The 21,768-nt window shown below is 53.9% G+C and overlaps 1 protein-coding gene across 1 annotated transcript; it reads left to right on the forward strand.

The window, feature by feature from the left end:
• Nucleotides 1-826: 826 nt before the first annotated feature.
• On the forward strand, nucleotides 827-18,369 carry FSCN3 (fascin actin-bundling protein 3). The gene is made up of 7 exons (XM_084808772.1): nucleotides 827-1,015; nucleotides 1,981-2,677; nucleotides 11,206-11,324; nucleotides 11,722-11,881; nucleotides 12,681-12,851; nucleotides 17,403-17,618; nucleotides 17,906-18,369. Exons 1-6 carry the CDS (start codon nucleotides 917-919, stop codon nucleotides 17,606-17,608), a joined length of 1,452 nt encoding a protein of 483 aa, XP_084664898.1. The 5' UTR covers nucleotides 827-916; the 3' UTR covers nucleotides 17,609-17,618; nucleotides 17,906-18,369.
• The last annotated feature ends 3,399 nt before the right edge of the window (nucleotides 18,370-21,768 follow it).

The raw sequence follows: 21,768 nt of genomic DNA on the forward strand, positions 1-21,768 counted from the left end.
ACTTTTAATATTCTAACTGTTTTTATGTATTTTATCGCTGTAAGCTGCCTTGGGAAGGCTTCTGCCCTGAAAGGCGTCCAAGAAATATTTTAAATAGACAAATAAAATAAATGTCCAAGAATTCAGGCAGGTATCTGCCCCCCCTCCCCCAAAGACAGGCTTGCTTGGCAGACCAAACCACGAGCCAGATTTTTCTCCTGAATGAATTCCTCCCTCTGCTCCTTTCCATAGCTCCTATAGGCCTTTGTCCTCGGTATATGTGAACTCTTCCCTAATGCTGTGCTTAGCAGGGAGCCCATCACCCTTGGCCAGACTGGGGGCGCTTGACTTGCCTCTCTTCCACCCTGGAGTAACTGATGGTCAGAACTACACAGGGCTGTCCTGTCTAGTTGTTAGCCAAGGTCACCATTCCCCCTTGACGATGGCTGCATGCCTCTAACCATTACGTGGGAGGCCTGCAGATCCAAGAAGACTCAGAGGTCAGCTTTCCTAGTCCTCAGACAAGGCAAGGGAGCAAGGGTCTCGCCTGTAGTGCACAGGGGCAGGACCAAAGACCTGTCCCTGAGCATGGCAGGCATCGGCCAGAGCCCCCAGCCTGGACCTGGGGAGGCTGCGGGCAGAGAGCGGAACAGGGTAAGGAGGGGCTTTACTTGCAGACAAGGAGCGCCTCCATTCCCCCGCCCATTGTGATGACACCAGGAAGCCAGTGTCACAAAGGCCAGGGCAGCTGCGGCCCTTCTTCCCTTGGAACCCTGGGCGAGCACCTCCTAGAGCAGGGAGCACAGCTTCTCCGCCTCCCCAGCACCGTCAAGAGGGCTCACATGGCCCAGCCTGCCAGCTGCTGGGCAGAGCGAGGCCCAGTGGAGCGGCCAGCCTGCCTGCCTCTGGTGCCCTTTCCAGCTGCTGCCCTGCAGTCATGCAGATTGGGCTGGTCAACTGGACAGGGGGGTATCTGACTGGTGAATGCTATGGCAATGGCGTCAGCGTCTTGGGGAACTGGCTGGGGAAGAAACAGGTACCCGAGGCTGAAACAGCCACCTGGGCAGACAGTGCCCCCCCCCCCACACCCCAGTGAGTGAGGTGCAGAGCATCCTTTGGCTGCACAGGGGAGGCGAGGAATTGCTTGTTTCTTTCATGGAAAACCTCTGGGCATTGGGAGACTCTGCTTAGGCCTTGCCTGGCCCAGCCGGCAGGGCAGGGCAGCCCCCATCAGCCCCGGCCACTGTGGCTGGCCGTCAGGCAGCCACAGCCACAGGCCTCCCCGTCCGCAATGCCAGCACAGCGATGCTTGGGGCTGGAGCTGCCCTAGGAAAGGGGACTTCTGATCACTGGAGCCTTTGAGCCACTGGAGCTGCCTCAACAAGGGCTTTGGGAAACGTCGAGCTCATACTGGCGCGTGTGCGCCCAGCCCTTTTCCCTCCTGGGGCCACCCGATTGTGCCCTTTCCCTAACAGTAAACATCTTCTTCCGCGTGAATGCATTATTGTGCCTTCATTTTTAAAAAGCCTCCATGCCCACCCTTAAACCACTTGGCCATGCTCTTTCGTGTTGACCAATAGTAGTTTAGACTTTTTAGAGGAGAACAGAGGTAGCTCCAAATCATTAATTTTCAAAACATGTGTTATCAAGCACGCATTTGGAGGGCAGCAGGGATGACTTACTCTTGTTGGGATTTCTTTTCTGTTTAACTGGGAACCAGCCCGGGCCTTCCAGCTTTCTATGTGAGCATATGCTCAGCCCAGCTCCGACTCTGTCTGGGAGAGGAGGGCATGGAAAGCCAGGGCAGTCCTGCAACCCTGCTCGAAGCTACAGGGGAAACGGCAAGGCTGCCATAAATCTCAGTGCCGGCTGACTCTTCTGCTGCTGCGTCATCCGCAAGGGACTGGCGGGCTGGATGACCGAGTTGCCTGTGTCCCGAGGGATCAGACTCTACAGCCTTCTGATGGCTCCCCCTTGACTTGCCTCTTTTGATCCCTGCAGACCTGGGAGCTGAAGGTTGCCACGAAGCACGGGAAGCAGATGGTGGTAGCACTGGTTGGGTATCAAGGACGACGTCTCCTGGTGGATGCTGATGGCACAGTCCGGTGTGGGCAGCCAATGTCAGCCAAGCAGAGCCAATTTTTGCTGGAGGTGCATCCTAGTGGGGCATGGACCCTCCAGCAGTCAGAGAGCAGGAGATACTTGGAGTCAGATGGAGAGGATGTCTTCTGTGTCACCCACAGCCTGACTTCCCACCACATGTGGATGCCCCAGCTGGCCATGCATGTCCATGTGGTCTTGTTCAACCCAAGCAGTCAGCTCTACGCCCGGACAGATCCAGAGCTGAACCGGGTCTGGGTAGACACCCCCGTGCCTTACCCTGAGGAGTGCAGTTTCATCCTGAGGTTCAGGAAAGGTGCCTGCCATTTAGAGACCTCCAACCATAAGTTTGTCTCCAGATTAGAGAAACTTGCCGAGAGGCCCTCGGCAGAGACAGCCTTTCACCTGAACCTCAAGCCAGATTCCTTGGTGTTCCTGACAGACAGGGATGGGCACATCTTGTACCCACAGGGCAGTCGCAGGCTCCTGTGCCTTGGAGACAGCCCCGAAGACAATGAAGAGTGGTTTGTCATCAAGAGGTGTCCACAATGGGTCAGTCTGAAAAATGAAGCCAAGAGATACGTGAGCGTCCTGTGTGGCAAGTAAATCCCATTCTCTGGTCCAAGCATGCTGTGAAGAAAGGAGCATAGGATCTCTTCTTGATCATCCCAGAATGCAGGACACGGAGTAATGGGCTCAAGTGACAGGAAGCCACATTCCGGCTGAACATCAGGAGAAACTTCCTGACTGTTAGAGCAATATGATAATGGAACCAATTCCCCTAGGGAGGTGATGGGCTGTCCCACACTGGAGGCATTCAAGATGAGGCTGGACAACCATCTGACGGGGATGCTCTGACTTAGATTCCTGCATTGAGCAGGGGTCTTGTAGGCCCCTTCCAACCCTACTATTCTATGATTCTAAGCGGGATGTGCCCTCTCCCAATTGCCTACAGAGCAGGATAGGCATCCCAGAGTCCCCAACTTATGTCAGGAGAGAATTGGGACCACCCACTGGGAGCCCTAAGGCAGGCCATTTGCCTTCCAAGACAGGGCAGGGCAGGTCTGAGCTACAACTGTGCTATTTCTTGAAATGTTGAGGGTCTGGGTGTGAAATCCACCCCCATCTTAAAAAGAGAAATCTGGAGAAGAACAGAAATACTTGCAGTGTGCACTTTACCATACAGTAATAAGTGCACCTCTGACTTTTGCCTCAAAAGATGGAGGAGCACTTGAGTAAGGAACTCTTCTATAGCACACTGGACTAGACAGAACTCTGTCTGATCCGGCATGGCTCGTTGCATATTCTTATAGCATTATCTGGCATGAAAACGCCCCCTAAACTGGTAGACAACCACAGTAAACACAACAGTTACAATAAAATAATTTTAAAACCATCTATGAAATATTTTGGTAATAAAACCACTAGACGTTGCTTGATAGTTTCATCAACTGTACACTGCAGGAAATGCAGAGGTGATAGTAGGAAACGCACCATTCTAATAATTACATAGATCAGTTATAGCTGTAACTGCTACGAAAAGCCAGTGCTAAGTCATAGAATCATAGAATAGTAGGGCTGGAGGGGGCCTATAACTCCAACCCCCTGCTCAGTGCAGGAACCCAAGTCAGAGCATCCCCGATAGATGGCTGTCCAGCCTCATCTTGAATGCCTCCAATGTGGGAGAGCCCACCACCTCCCTAGGGAATTAGTTCCACTGTTGTATTGCTTGAACAGCCGGGACGTTTCTCCTGATGTTCAGCCGAAATCCAGCTTCCTGTAACTTGAGCCCATGATTCTGTGTCCTGTACTCTGGGATGACGGAGAAGAGATCCTGGCCTTCCTCTCTGTGACAACCTTTCAGGTACTGTCCATTTCTTAAAATGTGGTGCCCGGAACTGGACACAGTACTCCAGATGAGGCCTAACCAGTGCTGAGTAGAGGGGAACTAGTACTTCCCAGGATTTGGAAGCTATGCTTCTATTAATGCAGCCCAAAATAGCATTTGCCTTTTTTGTAGGCACACCACATCGTTGTGGCTGCAAAAAAGGTAAATGCTATTTTGGGCTGCATTAATAGAAGCATAGCTTGTAACTGCATTTGGTTTCTTTTTTCTAGGTGCAGAACTTTGCATTTATCCCTATGAAATGTCATTCTGTTGTTTTCTGCCCAGCGCTCCAGTCTATCCAGATCACTTTGAATTGTGTTTCTGTCTTCCAAAGTATTAGCTATCCCGCCCAATTTGGTGTCATCTGCAAATTTGATCAGCATTCCCTGCACCTCCTCCTCCAAGTCATTAATACAAATGTGGAAGAGCACTGGGCCCAGGACTGAGCCCTGCGGTACCCCACTCGTTACCTCTCCCCAGTTTGAGCGGATCCCATTGATAAGGGCTGTTTGAGTCCGATTCTGTAGCCAACTGTGGATCCACCTGATAGTTGTTTCATCTAGCCCCCTTTGAGCTAGTTTTCTGAAGTCAACCTTTTCCTGGTCTCAACAGGCAATTTGGCACCTCAAAAGGCTGCCAGGCATTGTCCAGGTCACTTGCAGGGTTGCCAGGGAGTGAAAATTAAGCCCAGCATCCTCTCTGATGTGGCCCCTCTGATCACATGCTGCTTCATGGCTCAGACTAAGGATATACGAAGAGCCCTGAAGGTGGATCGGACCGACGGGGGCCACCCAGTCCAGCATCCTGTTTCCCAGTGTCCGTCCAAATGCCTCTGGGAAGCCCACAAACAGGACCTGAGCACAACAGCACCCTCCCTCAGGTTCAACAACCACTTGTGTTGCCATCTCTCCGGCTGGGCTAGCACTGCATCTGCTGGGGCTCTCAGAGTCTGGACAGCACAGTAACAACTCCCTGCCCCCCCTCCACCCCCCCCATTCTAACTGCATTCTTTGCATTCTCTAAAAAGAGCACTTGCAAGAATGTAGGGCCCCTCTCTGCACTTTTCTCTGCCTCCCTGTTTTGTAATGAGCACAAAGACCTTGAGATGGTCTGTTTGAAAGGGAGGCATGCATCTAAACTTTTACAGTCATATTAGAGATCCGTATCAGCCCCTTTGCTCTTCAAATGAGGCCCTCCAATCAGATTCACTGCAGCAGCAGTTGGTCCTATCTATACAAGGAGGCATGCTTGCGAGGGAGCCAGCTCTCCAAGCGCAAGGAGCCCCAGCAATGGAGCATCTCCGCCCCAGTGACAAAGCGTCAGCAAACAAGTGTGTTCATCAAGTGTGTGAGTTTAGCAACAGGGTGAGGAAGCCAGGGTGGGGAGCTCTTCCCTGCCTATTCCGTACTCACAGTAAGGAAATGTAAATAACTACAAATAATTTCCCAGACTTCTTGTAGTAAACAACTAAGTTTTCCAGGGAAAACACCCCCAAATAAAAAACCAGTTATGAAGGTAGAATGCCAACAGGGGGGTGGGGGCTATCCAGTGGGAGCTATCCAGCATTGAGTGCCACATGTACGACTATCTACCTGCTGGATGGAAGTCGTGTGCTCATTCATTGTAATTAGGTCCTGGCTGTCAGAGAACAAGTTCGTTCCTTTGAGGCCAAGGTTGCTCACCTGGAGAACCTGAGAGGCAGAGAGGTTGATGGATGAGACCTTCAGGGACCTTTTAGCTGTGTCCCACCTCCAGGGTGACAGCTCCTCTGATGTCATGGAGATGCAGGTCTCAGGGAAGGAGGGCGTCATTCTGAGGAAGAGGAAAATGATCCCTTAGAAGGGACCCATTCCTCGGAAGACAGGCAAATATCCTCTCACACCAAGGATGTGCCTCCGGTGGGGTGGGGCTTGTGGTAGTGGGAGATTCGATCATTAGGTATATAGACAGCTGGGTCTGTAGACCACATAGTGAAATGCCTGCCTGGTGTGAAGGTTGCAGATATCATGCACCATTTAAATAGCCTAGTAGATAGTGCTGGGGTGGAGTCAGTGGTCATGGTCCGTGTTGGTACCAACGATGTGGGGAAATGTAGTTATGAGGTTCTGGAAGCCAAATTTAGGTTGCTCGGTAGGATGTTGAAATCCAGGACCACCAAGGTGGCTTTCTCTGAAATGCTACCTGTTCTAGAATAATAGGCTCAAGTTACAGGAAGCCAGATTCCGGCTGAACATCAAGAAAAACTTCCTGACTGTTAGAGTAATATGACAATGGAACCAATTCCCTAGGGAGGTGATGGGCTCTCCTACACTGGAGGCATTCAAGATGAGGCTGGACAGCCATCTGTCGGGGATGCTCTGACTTGGATTCCTGCACTGAGCAGGGGTTGGACTCGAGGGTCTTGTAGGCCCCTTCCAACCCTGCTGTTCTAGGACCCTATGATACGTGCAGGGCCAGCTAGACAGGCGAAGCTGAGGAGTCTCGATGCATGGATGAGATGGTGGTGCAGGGAGGAGGGGTTCAGATTTGTTAGGCACCGGGGAATGTTTTGGGACAAGCCGGGCCTGTGCAAGAGGGATGGGCTCCACTTGAACCAAAATGGAACCAGACTGCTGGCACTAAACATGAAAAGGGTGGCAGAGCAGCTTTTAAACTAAACCCTGGGGGAAAGCTGACAGGAACTGGGAAGCATCTGGTTTGTGTTAAATCATCCCAAAAGGATGAAGATGAAAATGTTTATGATTGCCCAAATGTAGAAGGGGAGGAAATAGGCCAAGAGTACATGGCAGAACATAATAGCCATTCAATGGGGCCAAAGTCCCATAGCAAAAGATGCACACGCCAGAGGCATCTGGGGAAGGATTCCGTGTAAAGGTGTGTCTATGCAAATGCTAGAAGCCGCCATGCCAAAATGGGAGAATTGGAATGCTTCATTTTAAATGAAAACCTGGATATAGTGGGCATTACTGAAACCTGATGGAGTGGAGAGAACCGGTGGGATACGGTCATCTCTGGGTATAAACTCTATAGGAAGGTCAGGGAAGGGCGTACTGGGGGAGGTGTTGCCCTGTACGTCAAAGAGGGCATAGTGGAGCAGACTAGAACACCTAAAAAGGTTCGCCTCTTCCACAGAAGCACTGTGGGCGACAATACCAGGCTCCAAAACTAATTTAGTGCTAGGAACATGCTATCGTCCCCCAGACCAGAATGCTCGGAGTGACCTTGAGATGGAAAACAAAATCAGGAAGGCCTCCAAATGAGGAAGTGTTGTAATAATGGGTGCTTTCAATTACCCCCACATTGATTGGATACTTGCATGTTCCAACCACGAGAAAGGGGATAAATTTCTAGATGCCCTAAACGATTGTGCCTTACAACAGCTGGTCACGGAACCAACCAGAGGGGAGGCAACCTTGGATTTAATCCTAAATGGCGTCACCCAGGACCTAGTACAAAATGTAACTGTTGTTGAACCACTTGGAAACAGCGATCACAGTGCTATCCGATTTTATATTCAGGTGGAAAATTGCCCAGGAAGTCCAACACAGTCACATTTGACTTCAAAAGAGGAAACTTCTTGAAAATAAGGGAACTGGTGAAAAGGAAGTTAAAAGAGGGAGTTAAGAGGATTCAATCCCTTCAGAATGTTTGGAGACTATGCAAAACCACAGTAAAAGAAGCCCAGCTAAAATGTATACCACAGCTTAGGAAAGGTAGCACCAAGTCCAAGATGTTGCCAGCATGGCTAATGAGCAGTGTTAAGGGAGCTCTTAGAGAAAAGAGAGCTTCTTTCAGAAAATGAAAGTCTTGCCCAAGTGAGGAAAACAAAATGCAGCACGAGCTTGCACGAAGGCAATGCAAGCAGACAATAAGAGATGCAAAAAAGGATTTTGAAGAGCATATCGCTAACATCAAGGTCAACAATAAAGTATTCTTTAAATGTATCAGAAGGAGAAAACCAGCTAGGGAGGCAGTTGGACCACTGGATGAAGGAGTACTGAAGGGACAAAGAGATTGCAGAGAAGCGGAATGAATTCTTTTCATCCATCTTCACTGGAGAAGATATAGGACAGATACCTGTAGCTCAACTGATGTTTTCAGGAAGGGAGTCTGAGGAAATGAGGCAAATAGTGGTGACAAAAGATGTCCTCGCCCTTATTGATAAATTGAAAGTGAATAAATCACCGGCCCCAGATGGCATCCATCCTAGAGTTCTCAAAGAACTCAAAGATGAAATTGCTGATCTTCTAACCAAAATATGCAACATGTCCCTAAGATCAGCCTCTATACCAGAGGACTGGAAGATGGCCAATGTAACACCAATTTTCAAAAAGGATCCAGGGGGGATCCGGGAATACCGGCCCTTTAGCTTAACGTCTGTTCCGGGTAAATTGGTTGAAGGCGTTATTCAAGATATAATTTGTAAGCATATAGGACAAGCCCTGCTAAAAAAAGAATCAACATGGCTTCTGCAAAGGCAAGTCCTGTCTCACCTTTAGATTTCTTGGAGAGTGTCAATAAACATGTAGACAGGGGTGATCCAGTAGACATAGTTTACTTGGACTTCCAAAAAGTCTTGACAAAGTCCCCCACCAAAGATTCCTGAGCAAACTCAGCAGTCATGGAATAAGAGGAGAGGTCCTCTTATGGATCAGTAACTGGCTAAAGAACAGAAAGTAGGAATAAATGGAAAATTCTCCCAATGGAGGGAAGTAAATAGCAGGGTCCCACAGAGATCTGTATTAGAACAATGCTTTTTAGCCTGTTCATAAATGATCTGGAATTAGGAGTGAGCAGTAAGTGGCCAAGTTTGCAGATGACACCAAATCATTTAGGGTGGTTAAAACAAAAAGGGATTGTGAAGAGCTCCAAAAGGATATCTCCAGGGGGTTGGACTCGATGGCCTTGTAGGCCCCTTCCAACCCTACTATTCTATGAATAGTATTCTACGATTCCAAACTGGGAGAATGGGCACCTAATGGCAGATGTGATTCAATGTAAGCAAACGTAAAGTGATCCACGCTGGGGCAAAAAATCCCAACTTCAAGTATAGCCTGATGGGATCTGTGCTAGCAGTGACTGACCAGGAAAGAGATCGTGGGATTGTGGCGGACAGATCAATAAAGATGTCAACCCAGTGTGTGACTGGTGTAAAAATGGCAAACTCCATGTTAGGCATAATTAGAAAGGAATTGAGAATAAAACTGCCAATATCATACTGCTCCTATACAAATCTATGGTGCAACCACACTTGGAATACTGTGTCCAGTTCTGGTCACCACACCTCCAAAAAGTCTTTGCAGAGCTGGAACAAGTTCAGAAAAGGGCACCTAAAATGATCAAGGGGCTGGAGCATCTCCCCTCTGAGAGAAGGTTACAACAGCTGGGATTGTTTATCTTGGAAAAAAGGAGGGTACGGGGAGACATGATAGAGGTCTACAAAATTATGCATAGTGTGGAGAATGTGGATACGGAGACATTTTTCTCCATCTCTCAAAATGCTAGAACCCAATGAGCTCATCCTATGAAGCTGATTGTTTCATGAAATTCAGGACAGATAAATGGAAGTACTTCTGGAGAGTTAAAGTATGGGATTCGCTACCACAGGAAGTAGTGATGGCCACCAATTTGGATGGCTTTAAAAGGGGGTTAGACAAATTCCTGGAGGAAAAGGCTATCAGTGGCTACTAGTCCTGATGGCTCTGTGCTACCTCCAGTACCAGAGGCAGTGAGCCTCTGTACACCAGTTGCTGGGGAACATGGGCAGGAGGGTGCTGCTGCGCTCATGCGCTGCTTGTGGGTTCCTGGTTCACAGCTGGTTGGCCACTGTGTGAACAGAATGCTGGACTAGATGGACCCTTGGTCTGATCCAGCAGGGCTCTTCTTATGTTCTATATTGGTGTAGTAGCTTTATTAGGCCAAACAAAAGATTACCCCCAAATGTGCAAGCTTTCAAGATCCTTTAATCAGGCAAGATGAAGAGATCTGGAGATCTCAAAAGCTTGCACCTTTTTTGTGGTCTTTTGGTTGACCTAATAGGATGACCTACCTATTTGGTTGACCTACACTAATATAGTTTTTGGAATTTTACATATGGTCAGCACAGCTAGCTTTGCTATTAGTATTAGAAAATATTGTGAAGGAAGGAACAGTTGACAAAGCAGTCCAAAGTCATGCCTGTCACGAGAAATCATGTATTCAATGAAGCACTGTCAATATTTCCCCTTTCAAAATATAATTTTCTGCCCATTTCAGGCCATGGGCGGAAACGGGTGGGGCCAGTGGGACACAACTGGTTTGGTTTGGTTCTGAATGTGTCCTCATTTTTCCCAGGCTCTCCATTGTCCCTGCAGATCTAGCAAGGGCTCCTGGCAGTCTCGGGTGCTTTGGGGACCCAGATTGACCCATGGCACAAACACTTGTTGGTCTGCCAGCTTAAGAAGGATCTTCCTCCAATGAAAATTTTGCTTGGGGGGAGTAATCCTATGGCCGCTAGACAGCGGCTAAACGTCTATGAGATATGCTGTTTTCCGGGAACTGACCTCCCCCCACTTCCACACTGCCTTGGAGGCAGCGTGGCACAGCCCTGTTATCCGCGCTCGCAAGAGGAGTGTGGAGTGGCCGGAAAGAGGCGAGGCTGGGGGCGTTCCGGCGCGTGGAGAGCGCAACTGCCTGCATGACACATCCTATGTGTCACACAGCAGCCTCCTTTCCTGCTCCGTCCTCCCGCGGCTAGACAGCCGAAATCGGCTCTCTAGCCGAAAAAGCAGGACGGGAGAAGCACGGGGGGAACGATCCCCTCTGTGCTTCTCCTGCCCTGCTTTGGATAGGTGGTCGCCTCCGAGTTTGGAGGTGGCCGCCTATCTACATAGGATTGCTCCCTTAGTTCATTAACTGTTGAAATGTGCTGACTAGAGAAAATATTACTCTCTCTTGATATGGGCACCATCTTCAGAATATGAATACAGATAGTCGGCTCTCTCAGATTGACTCAAGGGGAAAGCATCCTTGATTGTTTGGGAAATATCTTTAAGGCATTTGTCCGAATCCAGAATTCTCTAGAAATTGCTTAATTCAAATGCCAGCAGTACTAAGTTCCCTTTCACTGGAGGCAGTTCTAGTTACAATTACAAACCCTGTTTGAAATCACAGCCAACAAATCAACCAATTAATGTGATTCATGTTTGGGGTGCTCCTCCTTGTCTGTCATTTCCTGAGCAATTCTTCTCTTTTCCCAGACTCTGAGGTGTATGCCGGCTCCAAAAAGGTGACCCCTATGTCCACGTTCCTCTTTGAAGTTGACCCAGATGCCAAAACTGTACAGTTGAAAGACATTCACCACAAGTACCTGGCTCAGGTGGGCCAGCCAGCCAGAGGTGCCTCCATCTCCAAGGCTGGGTGTGGCCCTCCAAGGGCCAGGTCGCAGAGGCACATGGCCCACCCAGCCCCACAGCCCTGGGGAATTGCTGTTGCCCAAAGGACAGTGGGCCCCTCGGGCCCGGGTTAGGGTTATTCTCCCGGGATCCTGTAGTTGCTCTTATATGAAGGAAGAGCCTGATGCACAGGGCCTTCCCAGGACATGGGGCTCTCCCTGTCACAAGGGCAGCCCCACGCATCCAAGAAGCGTGCAAAATCTCCCGGGGGCAGGGCCCTTCCCTGCTATGCGGCAGTGCTGACTTTGGGCTGACCCTGTTTCAGTAGGTGGCCCCCCAAAGTGCTTCCTGACACCCCTCCCCCCGGCTTGCCCTTCCTAGAGACAATGCAAGAGCGTGGTGGCCGACGGCTCCTGCAAAGAGCCAGAGACCAAGTTCCGTGTCCTGTGGCATTATGGGAAAATCTTCCTGAGAGCTCTCAATGGCCGTTACCTGGGCACCCTGCCAGTGGGGCTGGTGGTAGCCAGAGCTGTGCACCCAGGTAAGGCTGCGAGCCCCGCCCTGCACTCTGGAGCGGGTGTGAAGGAGCGCGGGGGGGGGGGGGAGGCACGACGCATGGCTGCGTCTCCGGCTAAGGAGCATCTCCCAGGAACCCGCCCCCCCCCCCCGGCTCCACGTGCTGCGCACCTGCCTTCGCAGGCGACTCTGGTCCGATGCCCGAGCGCGGCGCCCGAAGGGGACGGGGGCTCAGGCCGCCGTCTCGGGTCCTCTGCCCGCGAAGGGCTCTTCCCCTCGGCTATGGCCGCCCGACGGCCTCCCTCCCTCCCGCTGCTGGCTGTGCGGGAACGGGGCTCCCCTCCCGCCCGGCCCCACAGGCCAGCAGCGACTCCCCTAATCCAGGCCCCTCCGGGCGGCGGGTCCGTAGGCGTGCAGCGAAGGGCCGCCGCAGAACGAAGGACGCCGCTCCCGCGCAGCCCGCCCGGCGCCCGCCCCAGACCCTCCCGTGCCGCGCGAGGCCCCTCCGCGCAAGCGGGCCGCGGGAGGCCGCTGTCCGGCGCGCCCCGAGCGGCCCCCGCTCCGTGGCTCCATCAGGAGCGCCCTCCCGGAGCATGGGCCGGGCGGGCCGGCCTCCCGCGCCCAGGCTCCGCGCCCAGGTCCTGCCCGCGGGCCTCCGGGGGCGCGGCACGAAGCAGGCGCTGGGCGGGGGCCTTGGGCGGCCCGCAGCAGGCCCCCCGCCGCCCGCAGAGGCCCCGTGGGGAGCCCGCGAGCGGGGGGCGGCGGCCTCTCCCCAGGCTCGCGCCTCGGCTGACCCGCCGCGCCCCCGCCCCGTCTTGCTGCAGGGCCCGGCGAGGAGTTCGGGCTGCGCCTGGCAAACCGCGCCTTCCTGCTGCTCCGCGGCCGGCGCGGCTACGTGGGGAGCGCCGCTGGCCACGAGGTCCTGCGGTGCGACCTCCTGGAGCCCGACTGCGTGGAGCTGCTGCCGTGCAGGCCCGGCGTCTACCACCTCCGGAGTAAGGCGCTTGCTGGTGGCGGGGAACGTGCCGGGCCGCCTGCCCGGGCCCCGCCGGCCTCGCGGGAAGGCCCGGCTTCGGGGAGCAGCCTCGGGCCCCCGCGCCCCGGCGAGCCGCGCCTGGCCCGCCGGGGCGGGGCGCAGGACGCGGCGGGGGTCGGGCGCTGGCGGGGCCGAGCCAGCGGCGGGGGGGCGGCTTGGCGCGGGGCTGCCCCTTGCTCGGGGCCCGGCCCGGCCCGGCCCGGCCCGGCCGCTCTCCGGGCTGCCCCGTGGCGCTCCCTCGCGGTTGAGGCGCGGAGGCCTGCCGGGGTCGCGCGCACAGCGAGGGCCGCCAGCCCGAACGGGCGGAGCGGCGGGCCGGCCGGGGGCTGAGAGCCGCCGCGGCGCGCGGACTCGGGCGCGGCCCTGCTGGGACCAGCGCGGCGTCCTCCCCGGGCAGTCCGCCCAGGGCTGCGGCCCAGCGCTCGCCCCGGCGGCGGGGGAGCGCCACTTGCCGGCGGCGCGGCGCGGCGCGGCGCGGCGGGCGAGAGGCGCTCGGCCGGGGGCGGGGAGGCGGAAGCGTGCGAGCAGGAGCAAAGCCTCCCACGGGGCCCCTCTGGCCGGGGCGGGCGCCCCGCCCGGCCCGCCGTTGCTGCGTCCTGGGACCGGCGGGTGGAGCGCGGGTGCGGGGCGGCGAGGGCGCGCCAGGCAGCCCGGCAGTCCCTCCGCCCCTCCCTCCGCAGCCTAGAAGGAAGCTCCCGAGTGGGGGGCGCGCGGCAGCAGGGGGGCAGGGCATGCGTGGAGGGCACTTCAGGCCGGGGGGTTGCGCCACCCGCCCTGTCGCACATCCATGGTGCAGCCGCCTTCGGAGTCCTGTGTGCCGCTCTGGTCCCTGCACCTCCAGCAGGATGCCGTAGAGCTGGAAAGGGCAGCTGCGGTTGTCAAGGGCTGGAGCAACTCCCCCATGCGGGAAGGGTGACATCTGGGCTTGTTTAGCTTAGAGGAAAGATGAGTTGGGTGTGTGGTGGGAACGTGAGAGGGTGTATGTATTTATGCACAGTGTGGGCAGGGAGCCCCTTTTCTCCCTCTCATAATACTGGAATGAAGGAGCAATCCTACTGGGATAGGCGGCCGCCTCCAAACTCGACCCAATACAGGGCATGAGATTCAGCCGCCCTGCATTTGCGGCTAGACAGCTGATTTCGGCTGTCTAGCTGCGGGAAGACGGAATGGGGGAAGCAGCAGCCAGATGACACGTTGGATGTGTCGTGCTGGCATTTACGAGTTCCCCGCCCTGGCATGCCCCCGGGAGTGCCCCGTTTTTGCCGCTCTGTGCTCCTCTTCCAAGTGCAGGGCCGTTCCACGCTGCCTGCGAGGCAGCGCGGGAGCAGGTGAAGCTCTGTTCTCAGGAAACCAACCTCGGAGCACAGGCTACCCTATGGATGTCTAGCCACTGACTAGCAGCCAAGGGATTGCACCCTTAGACTCATAATTCATGGGTCATCCCATGAAGCCGATTGGTGGGAGATTCAGCACAGATCAAAGGAAGGACTTCTTCACACAGCGCAGAGTCCAACTATGGAATTCGCTACCACAAGATGTAGTGATGGCCGCCACTTTGGATGGCCTCAGAAGGGGAGGATAAGGCTATACATGGCAACTAGTCCTGTAGGGTATATGCTGCCTCCAGCGTCAGAGGTGGCATGCCTGTGCACAACAGTTGCTGGGGAACATGGGCAGGAGGGTGCTGTTGCACTCATGTCCTGCTTGTGGGCTTCCTGTGGGCAGCTGGTGGGCCACTATGCAAACAGAATTCTGGTCTAGGTGGGCCCTTGGTCTTATCTCACAAACCTCTTCTTAGATTCTTCATATTCAGCTTGGAAAATGCCTAAATGGCATAAAAATAGCAGATTTAGCCACAATGTCCCTGGAAACACTGCCAAACCTCTCCAGTCAGGGACTGTGCTGTGACAATGCCCACATGCCATGCCACCAATACAAAGAGGGAGTCAAGGAACCCATGATGACAAATGTCCCCAGCACACAGCCTGCATTACCACATCCACAAAATGCAAACTGCACTAGAGGCCCCCACACCCCACACCCCCGAGCTCCAGTGGCATAGTGCTGGGCAGAAAACAACAGAATGAAATGTCATAGGGATAAATGCCAAGTTCTGCACCTAGGAAAAAGAAACCAAATGCACCATTACAAGATGTGGGATACGTGGCTCAACAATACTACAAGCAAGAAGGATCTTGGAATTCTTGCCATTCACAAGCTGAAGATGAGCCAACAATGTGACGCAGCTGCAAAAAAGGCAAATGCTGTTTTGGGCTGCATTAATAGAAACATAGCTTCCAAATCCCAGGAAGCACTAGTTCCCCTCTACTCAGCACTGGTTAGGCCTCATCTGGAGTACTGTGTCCAGTTCTGGGCACCACACTTTAAGAAGGATGCAGACAAACTGGAGAGAGTGCAGAGGAGGGTGACAGATGGTCAGGGGACTGGAAACAAAGCCCTATGAGGAGAGACTGAAAGTACTGGGCATGTTTAGCCTTGAGAAGAGAAGGCTGGGGGGAGATATGATAGCGCTCTTCAAGTCCTTGAAAGGTTGTCACAGAGAGGAAGGCCAGGATCTCTTCTCGATCATCCTAGAGTGCAGGACACGGAAGAATGGGCTCCAGTGACAGGAAGCCAGATTCCGGCTGAACGTCAGGAAAACCTTCCTGACTGTCAGAACAATACACGACCTAGGGAGGTGGGGGCTCCCCACACCGGAGGTGTTCAAGACAAGGCTGGGCAGCCACCTGTCAGGGATGCTCCCACTTGGGTTCCTGCACTGAGCAGGGGCAGCACTCGATGGCCTTGTGGCCCCTCCAGCCCTGCTGTGCTGTGGTTCTGTGACCTTGCTAGCCCAGTGCCGCTTCGAGGCAGCTCTTGCTGAAGTCGGCAGGAGGGAAGGTCGGTGCCGGCTGGGGCAGTCGCGGGTTCTCAGTGCAGCTGGGGGTCTGGGCAGGGGAGCAGAGGATACGGCCGTGCAAGTGTGCCACACATCCCTGTGCCTAGGACTCCGCCCGTGCTGCTGGTGGATCTTCCCTCGCCAAAGAGCTCCACTGGTGTGGCAGAGTGTTCCGGTGGCTCACCTGGGCACTTCCACCAGCACGTCTGTCGTGGGGGCGGGGGCATCACTCTGCCTGCGTTGCAGGGCCCCTGCAGCCCATCAGGAGGGCGCTGCTGGACCAGACCAGGGTCCATCCAGTCCAGCATCCTCTCCACACCATGGCCGACCAGCCGTTCACGGGAAGCCCACAAGCAGGGCATGAGGGCAGCAGCACCCTCCTGCCAGCACAACTCTATTATAGGGTTACTCTGCCGGTTGGCTAATTGGTTGGGTTGAGAATTAAGCTTACACTGGGTTTTTTGGAGAGGTGGATGTTTGGTTTGGTTTCATTGCCGTCCAAGAAAGAAAGAAAGGAACACATTAAAGAGGCCTTTTCTTAATTTATTAAATGGTTATATCACATTTCCTTCAGTAGCTGGAAAAGTCTCTTTCTTGAGGTTTTGGAAAATGAAGATCATTAACCAACTAAAATCTGTTACTTGGTTGACTGTCCTGGCAATTACAGCAGTGTGGGGAAAGTCGCTGCTGGGTTCATTCCCCTAAAGTCTCATGAGATCCTCCGGCTTGGCATGTTGGACCGGTTAGAGGGATGCCGAGACACCCTCTGGCTGGCACCAGAGCCCTGCTGCTCCGTCCAGAGACACCATGTGCTGTCGGCCGGCTGCCCGGTGGGGGTGGGGGGCAGAGAATGCTCTGGATTCCAGGGGGCCGGGGCTGCACAGGGGGTGGCAGGGCTCCGAGGCTGTGGTGTGGCTGCCCTCCTCCAACCCTTGCTGGTGCTGGACCCCGGGGGGCCTAAGCAGATTGGGCAGTGAAGCAAAAGGGGGACAGCAGCACCACACCCACAGGAGTGCTGAGGAGGCAGCCCACCATGCAGAAGACAACCCCGTGATGATGGACGTGTGGAGATGCATGCAGGTGAGGCCTCTTCATTATCCGGGGTAACCCCAAAACACAGATTGTCCATTCAATACAGAATTTCTTTCAAATGAGGGCTGTACCCTAATAGACTAAACACATGAGTTTTCAGCCGCAAGTCTATTTTCTATGTGCTTCCCTGAACTGATTGGGACTTACTTTTGGGTAGGCATGTAGAGGGTTGTATTCTTAGTCAATTAATCAATTGAGAAAACCCACTGAGGCCTGTATTGTTTCTGAAGAACACAGCTGCCTTCCTTTGTCTTCAGCATCCTGAGCCATGTTCAGCTTTTTATTGGTTCCCACATCCACCTTGGGGAACGGTATCTGAGTAAGAGGCATGACCTCGCCATGAAACTGGATTTCTGAACAGAGGTGTCCAGAACAGGGTCCCCATCCCTCTGCACCCACCGTTGGTTGGTGTTTCCTCTGGGTGCTGCTGCTGTTCCTTGAGAAGAGTGCCAGCTGGAGGCCTGCTGGCGGGTGCGGGGGCAGCTGGGCTCCCTTGCCTCCCTTCCTTCCTTTTCCCAGGCCGCGGCAAGAGCTTTTGGTCACTGACCGCAGAAAGGACCTTCAAGACCTGGGGAAAGTTTGCCTTGAATTTCTTCCTGGAGATCCGAGGGAACAACCTGCTGGCAGTCCTGGCCCCCAATGGGCGCTATCTGCGTGGGGACCAGGGGGGGGTCCTGGTGGCCGACAGCGAGGAGGTGACCAGAGAGTGCCTCTGGGAGTTCTAGGCCAGGGAAGGTAAGGGGGGCTGCCGCCTATCCCAGATCAGTGGGCGATGGGCGAGCCCTCTGGCCCCCTCCGTGTGACCAGCTGCAAGTGGTGTGCACGAGCACATGCCTGGGGGTCAGAGTGGCTCCACGCGCACTGCTTGGCTCCCTTGAGGACCCTTTCCTGCAGCAGCAGAAGTGGCTTCTCCGCTCCGCCCCAGTTTATGGGGCCTGGTGGCTCCAAGGGCACCGTCTCGCCAGGCCTTGGCTCCACCCAGAGGCAGGAGCATTGCTGGCTGACCTCACCGTCGCCCACAGGTGCGTGTGTGGAAGGAGCCTCCCCAAACCCACAGGAGTTCGGATGGGGCCAGCTTTGTCCAGAGGCTTTTCCCAGCGTCCCACGAGCAGCGGAGGACCAGATCTGCTTCCCCTTCTGCAGCCCAGCAGCAACTGCTGCCGCCTTCCATCCAGGCCGCACGCAGGCACAGTGGCCAAAGAGGCAGGACAGCCAGCCCTTCCCTGCAAGCCCTCGTCCTCCTGGGGCTCAACTGCCGTGGCAGCAGCCGCGGCCCCTCTCCGAGGCCATTCTGCCCACTGAAGTGGCACCAGCCCCTTTGGGAGCTGAGTTCTGCTGTTGTCCTTCACCACTCCTCCCTGGGCAAGGGGCAGAGGAGGAGGGGGGATGGGGGGTTTTATGCTGGCGTGTGGCTGCTCTTGATTCCACAGGACTGAATGGGCGCAGCTGTCTTTCACAGAGCCTTTATTAAAGGAAGTCAAAGAGGCAGGGGTCTTCATGCAGTTGGCTGCTAGCAGGTGTGGGACCCTAGGGCTTCCCTCAAGGTGGGGACCAACTGGCAAGGCCAGAAGGGGTCATCAAGAAGAGCACCTCTGAGCATGTGCAGGGTGCACATCCCACACCAGTGAGTAGCCATGCCCCCTCTACCCCCGCACACTTGGGGCCAGAGGGCAGAGGAAATGCTCTGAGACAAGCCTCTTCAGCCCCAACCCTCAGCAGGGCCCAGTCACTCCCAGCAGCTGCCTACCTGGCCCTTTCCAGGACACCCCCAAGAAAGGGGGCAGCTTGTTCCCTTGCAGTGTCCAAAGCATGCTGTCCTCTGCTGGCAGTGTGATGGGCCCTCTTCCTTCCTGGATCTTGTTCTATGGGTGGCCTTCTCTTGTGCAGTGAGGGCCAGCAGAGGGTGCCCAGGAACCTCCTGGCAGGCTGCCCCCTCCCTCTTGGCCTGAACTGGAGGCTGTTCCCAAACCCCTTGCCAAGGGCAGGACAGGCACACGTGTGTGCATGTGGGTATGCGTGCACACACTTGCTTTCTCGGTGCCCTGGTCTGGAAGCAAGTGACACTCCCCTGAAGCAGACCTTGCAGCGTTCCTAACCAAAATATGCAACATGTCCCTGAGGCCAGCCTTTATACCAGAGGACTGGAAGATGGCCAGCGTAACACCAATTTTCAAAAGGATCCGGGGGGGGGGGTCCAGGAAATTACCGGCCCGTTAGCTTAATGTCTGTTCTGGGTAAATTGGTTGAAGGCATTATTAAAGATAAAATTAGTAAGCATATAGGACAAGCCCTCCTAAAAAAAGAACATGACTTCTCCAAAAGTAAGTCCTGTCTCACTAACCTTTTAGAGTTCTTTGAGAGTGTCAGTAAACATACAGACAGGGGTGATCTGGTAGACATTGTTTACTTGGACTTCCAAAAGGCTTTGATAAAGTCCCTCACCAAAGACTCCTGAGCAAACTTAGCAGTCATGGAATAAGAGAGGTCCTCTTATGGATCAGTAACTGGTTAAAGATCAGATAGCAGAGAGTAGGAATAAATGGTAAATTCTCCCAATGGAGGGAAGTAAATAGCGGGGTCCCACAGGGATCTGTATTAGGACCAGTGCTTTTCAGCCTGTTCATAAATGATCTGGAATTAGGAGTGAGCAGTGAAGTGGCCAAGTTTGCAGATGACACCAAATCATTTAGGGTGGTTAATACAAAAAGGGATTGTGAAGTGCTCCAAAAGGATCCAAAAAGAGGAGGGCAACAAAGATGATCAGGGGACTGGAAACAAAGCCCTCTGAGGAGAGGCTGAAAGAACTGGGCATGTTTAGCCCTGAGAAGAGAAGACTGAGGGGAGACAAGCACTCTTCAAGTCCTTGAAAGATTGTCACAGAAAGGAAGGCCTGGATCTCTTCTCGATCCTCCCAGAGTGCAGAACACGGAATAATGGGCTCAAGTGACAGGAAGCCAGATTCCAGCTGAACATCAGGAAAAACCTCCTGACTGTTAGACCAATACAATGGAACCGATGACCTGGGGAGGCGGTGGGCTCTCCCACACTGGAGGCGTTCAAGACGAGGCTGGACAGCCATCTGTCGGGATGCTCTGACTTGGATTCCTGCACTGAGCAGGGGGTTGGACTCGACGGCCTTGCAGGCCCCTTCCAACCCTACTATTATATGATTCTATGATCTCTCCAAACTGGGAGAATGGGCACCTAATGGCAGATGCGGTTCAATGTAAGCAAGTGTGAAGTGATGCACACTGGGGCAAAAAATCCCAACTTCGAGTATAGCCTGATGGGATCTCAGCTAGCAGTGACCGACCAGGAAAGAGATCTTGGGGTTGTGGTGGACAGGTCAATGAAGATGTCAACCCAGTGTGTGTCCGCTCACGTAAAAATGGCAAACTCCATCTTAGGCATAATTAGAAAAGGAATTTAGAATAACGCTGCCAATATCATACTGCCCCTATACAAATCTATGATGCAGCCACACTTGGAATACTGTGTCCAGTTCTGGTCACCACACCTAAAAAAAAGTCTTTGCAGAGCTGGAGCAAGTGCAGAATGGGGCACCTAAAATGATCAAGGGGCTGGAGCACCTCCCCTATGAGAGAAGGTCACAACAGCTGGGATTGTTTAGCTTGGAAAAGGGAAGACATGACAGAGATCTTCAAAGTTATGTATGGTGTGGAGAACGTGGATAGGGAGACATTTTTCTTCCTCTCTCAGAATACTAGAACCCAGTGGGGTCAAACCATGAAACTGATGGGAAATTCAGGACAGATAAATGGAAGGACTTCTTCACACACTGGAGAGTTAAACAATGGGATTTGGCCACCCACTTGGATGGCTTTAAAAGAGGGTTGGACAAATTCACAGAGGAGAAGGCTATGAATGTCTACTAGTCCTGATGGCTCTGTGCTACCTCCAGTACCAGAGGCAGTGAGCCTATGCACACCAGTTGCTGGGCAACATGGGTGGGAGGGTGCTGTTGTGCTCATGCCCTGCTTGTGGGTTCCCAGTCTGCAGCTGGTTGGCCACTGTGTGAACAGAATGCTGGACTAGATGGACCCTTGGTCTGATCCAGCAGGGCTCTTCTTATGTGCCTCTGTGGCTGTTGCTCTTGAGTGTTTGAGAGCAGCCAGGCACAGACGTCCTGCGGGGGAAGCTCCAGCACAAAATGCTTGCCTGTCAAGAGTTGACCCCATAAAAAGCAGACAGAGGCCGTCCAAGCCCTGAGCCATCATTTGGGGATCACTGTTCCTGACATGGGACCAGTCCATGTGCCCAGAGGAATCGTTCTGACAGCCTTCCAGCCAAGCTGTTGGTGGAGTCACCTGTGGCCAAGGTATCTGGGCCAGTGCATAGCAGCAAATAGCTGCTGGCTGGCAGGACTCCAAGATGGCCCAGCAGCTTCTAGTGCTGGCCTGGGTGGGCTCACTGGAACTTGTTTTAAGACCTCCATCCCCACTCCCTCTTTAAGAGTATGGCCTTGTCTGCCAAAAGGAAGCCACCCTTCTGGCATGGCAGCCTTACATGCTCTTGCTTCTTTGAATGCCTGATGCACCTTCCGAAACAAGACTGGTGTGCATAAGCACATGGGGGGCAGGGGCTGGGGTCCACCTGCCATCACTAACACAGGCTCTGAAGACTGATGTCAGCAACAGAGGAAGGGGAAACATCAAGAGGGGAGGAGGAATGGGCCAGCAGAGAGAGAGGGCAGGGCAATTCAGTTCTAGGAGCTCTGGGCGCATTGCAGCCCCCTGCCCTAAGCCCTTTCTTGGCTGTCTCCCACAATTGACAGCTCAGAGGTCCAGCGCTGACCTGGAGCCTGCAATTCCTGATGCAAAGGATGGATTGGGGCTCCCTTACAATAAATAACAGATCAGTTCAT

The sequence above is a fragment of the Heloderma suspectum genome, chromosome 7, assembly GCF_057233095.1.
Source record: "Heloderma suspectum isolate Gila_16-S chromosome 7, 16-S_ref, whole genome shotgun sequence".
NCBI lineage: Eukaryota > Metazoa > Chordata > Lepidosauria > Squamata > Helodermatidae > Heloderma > Heloderma suspectum.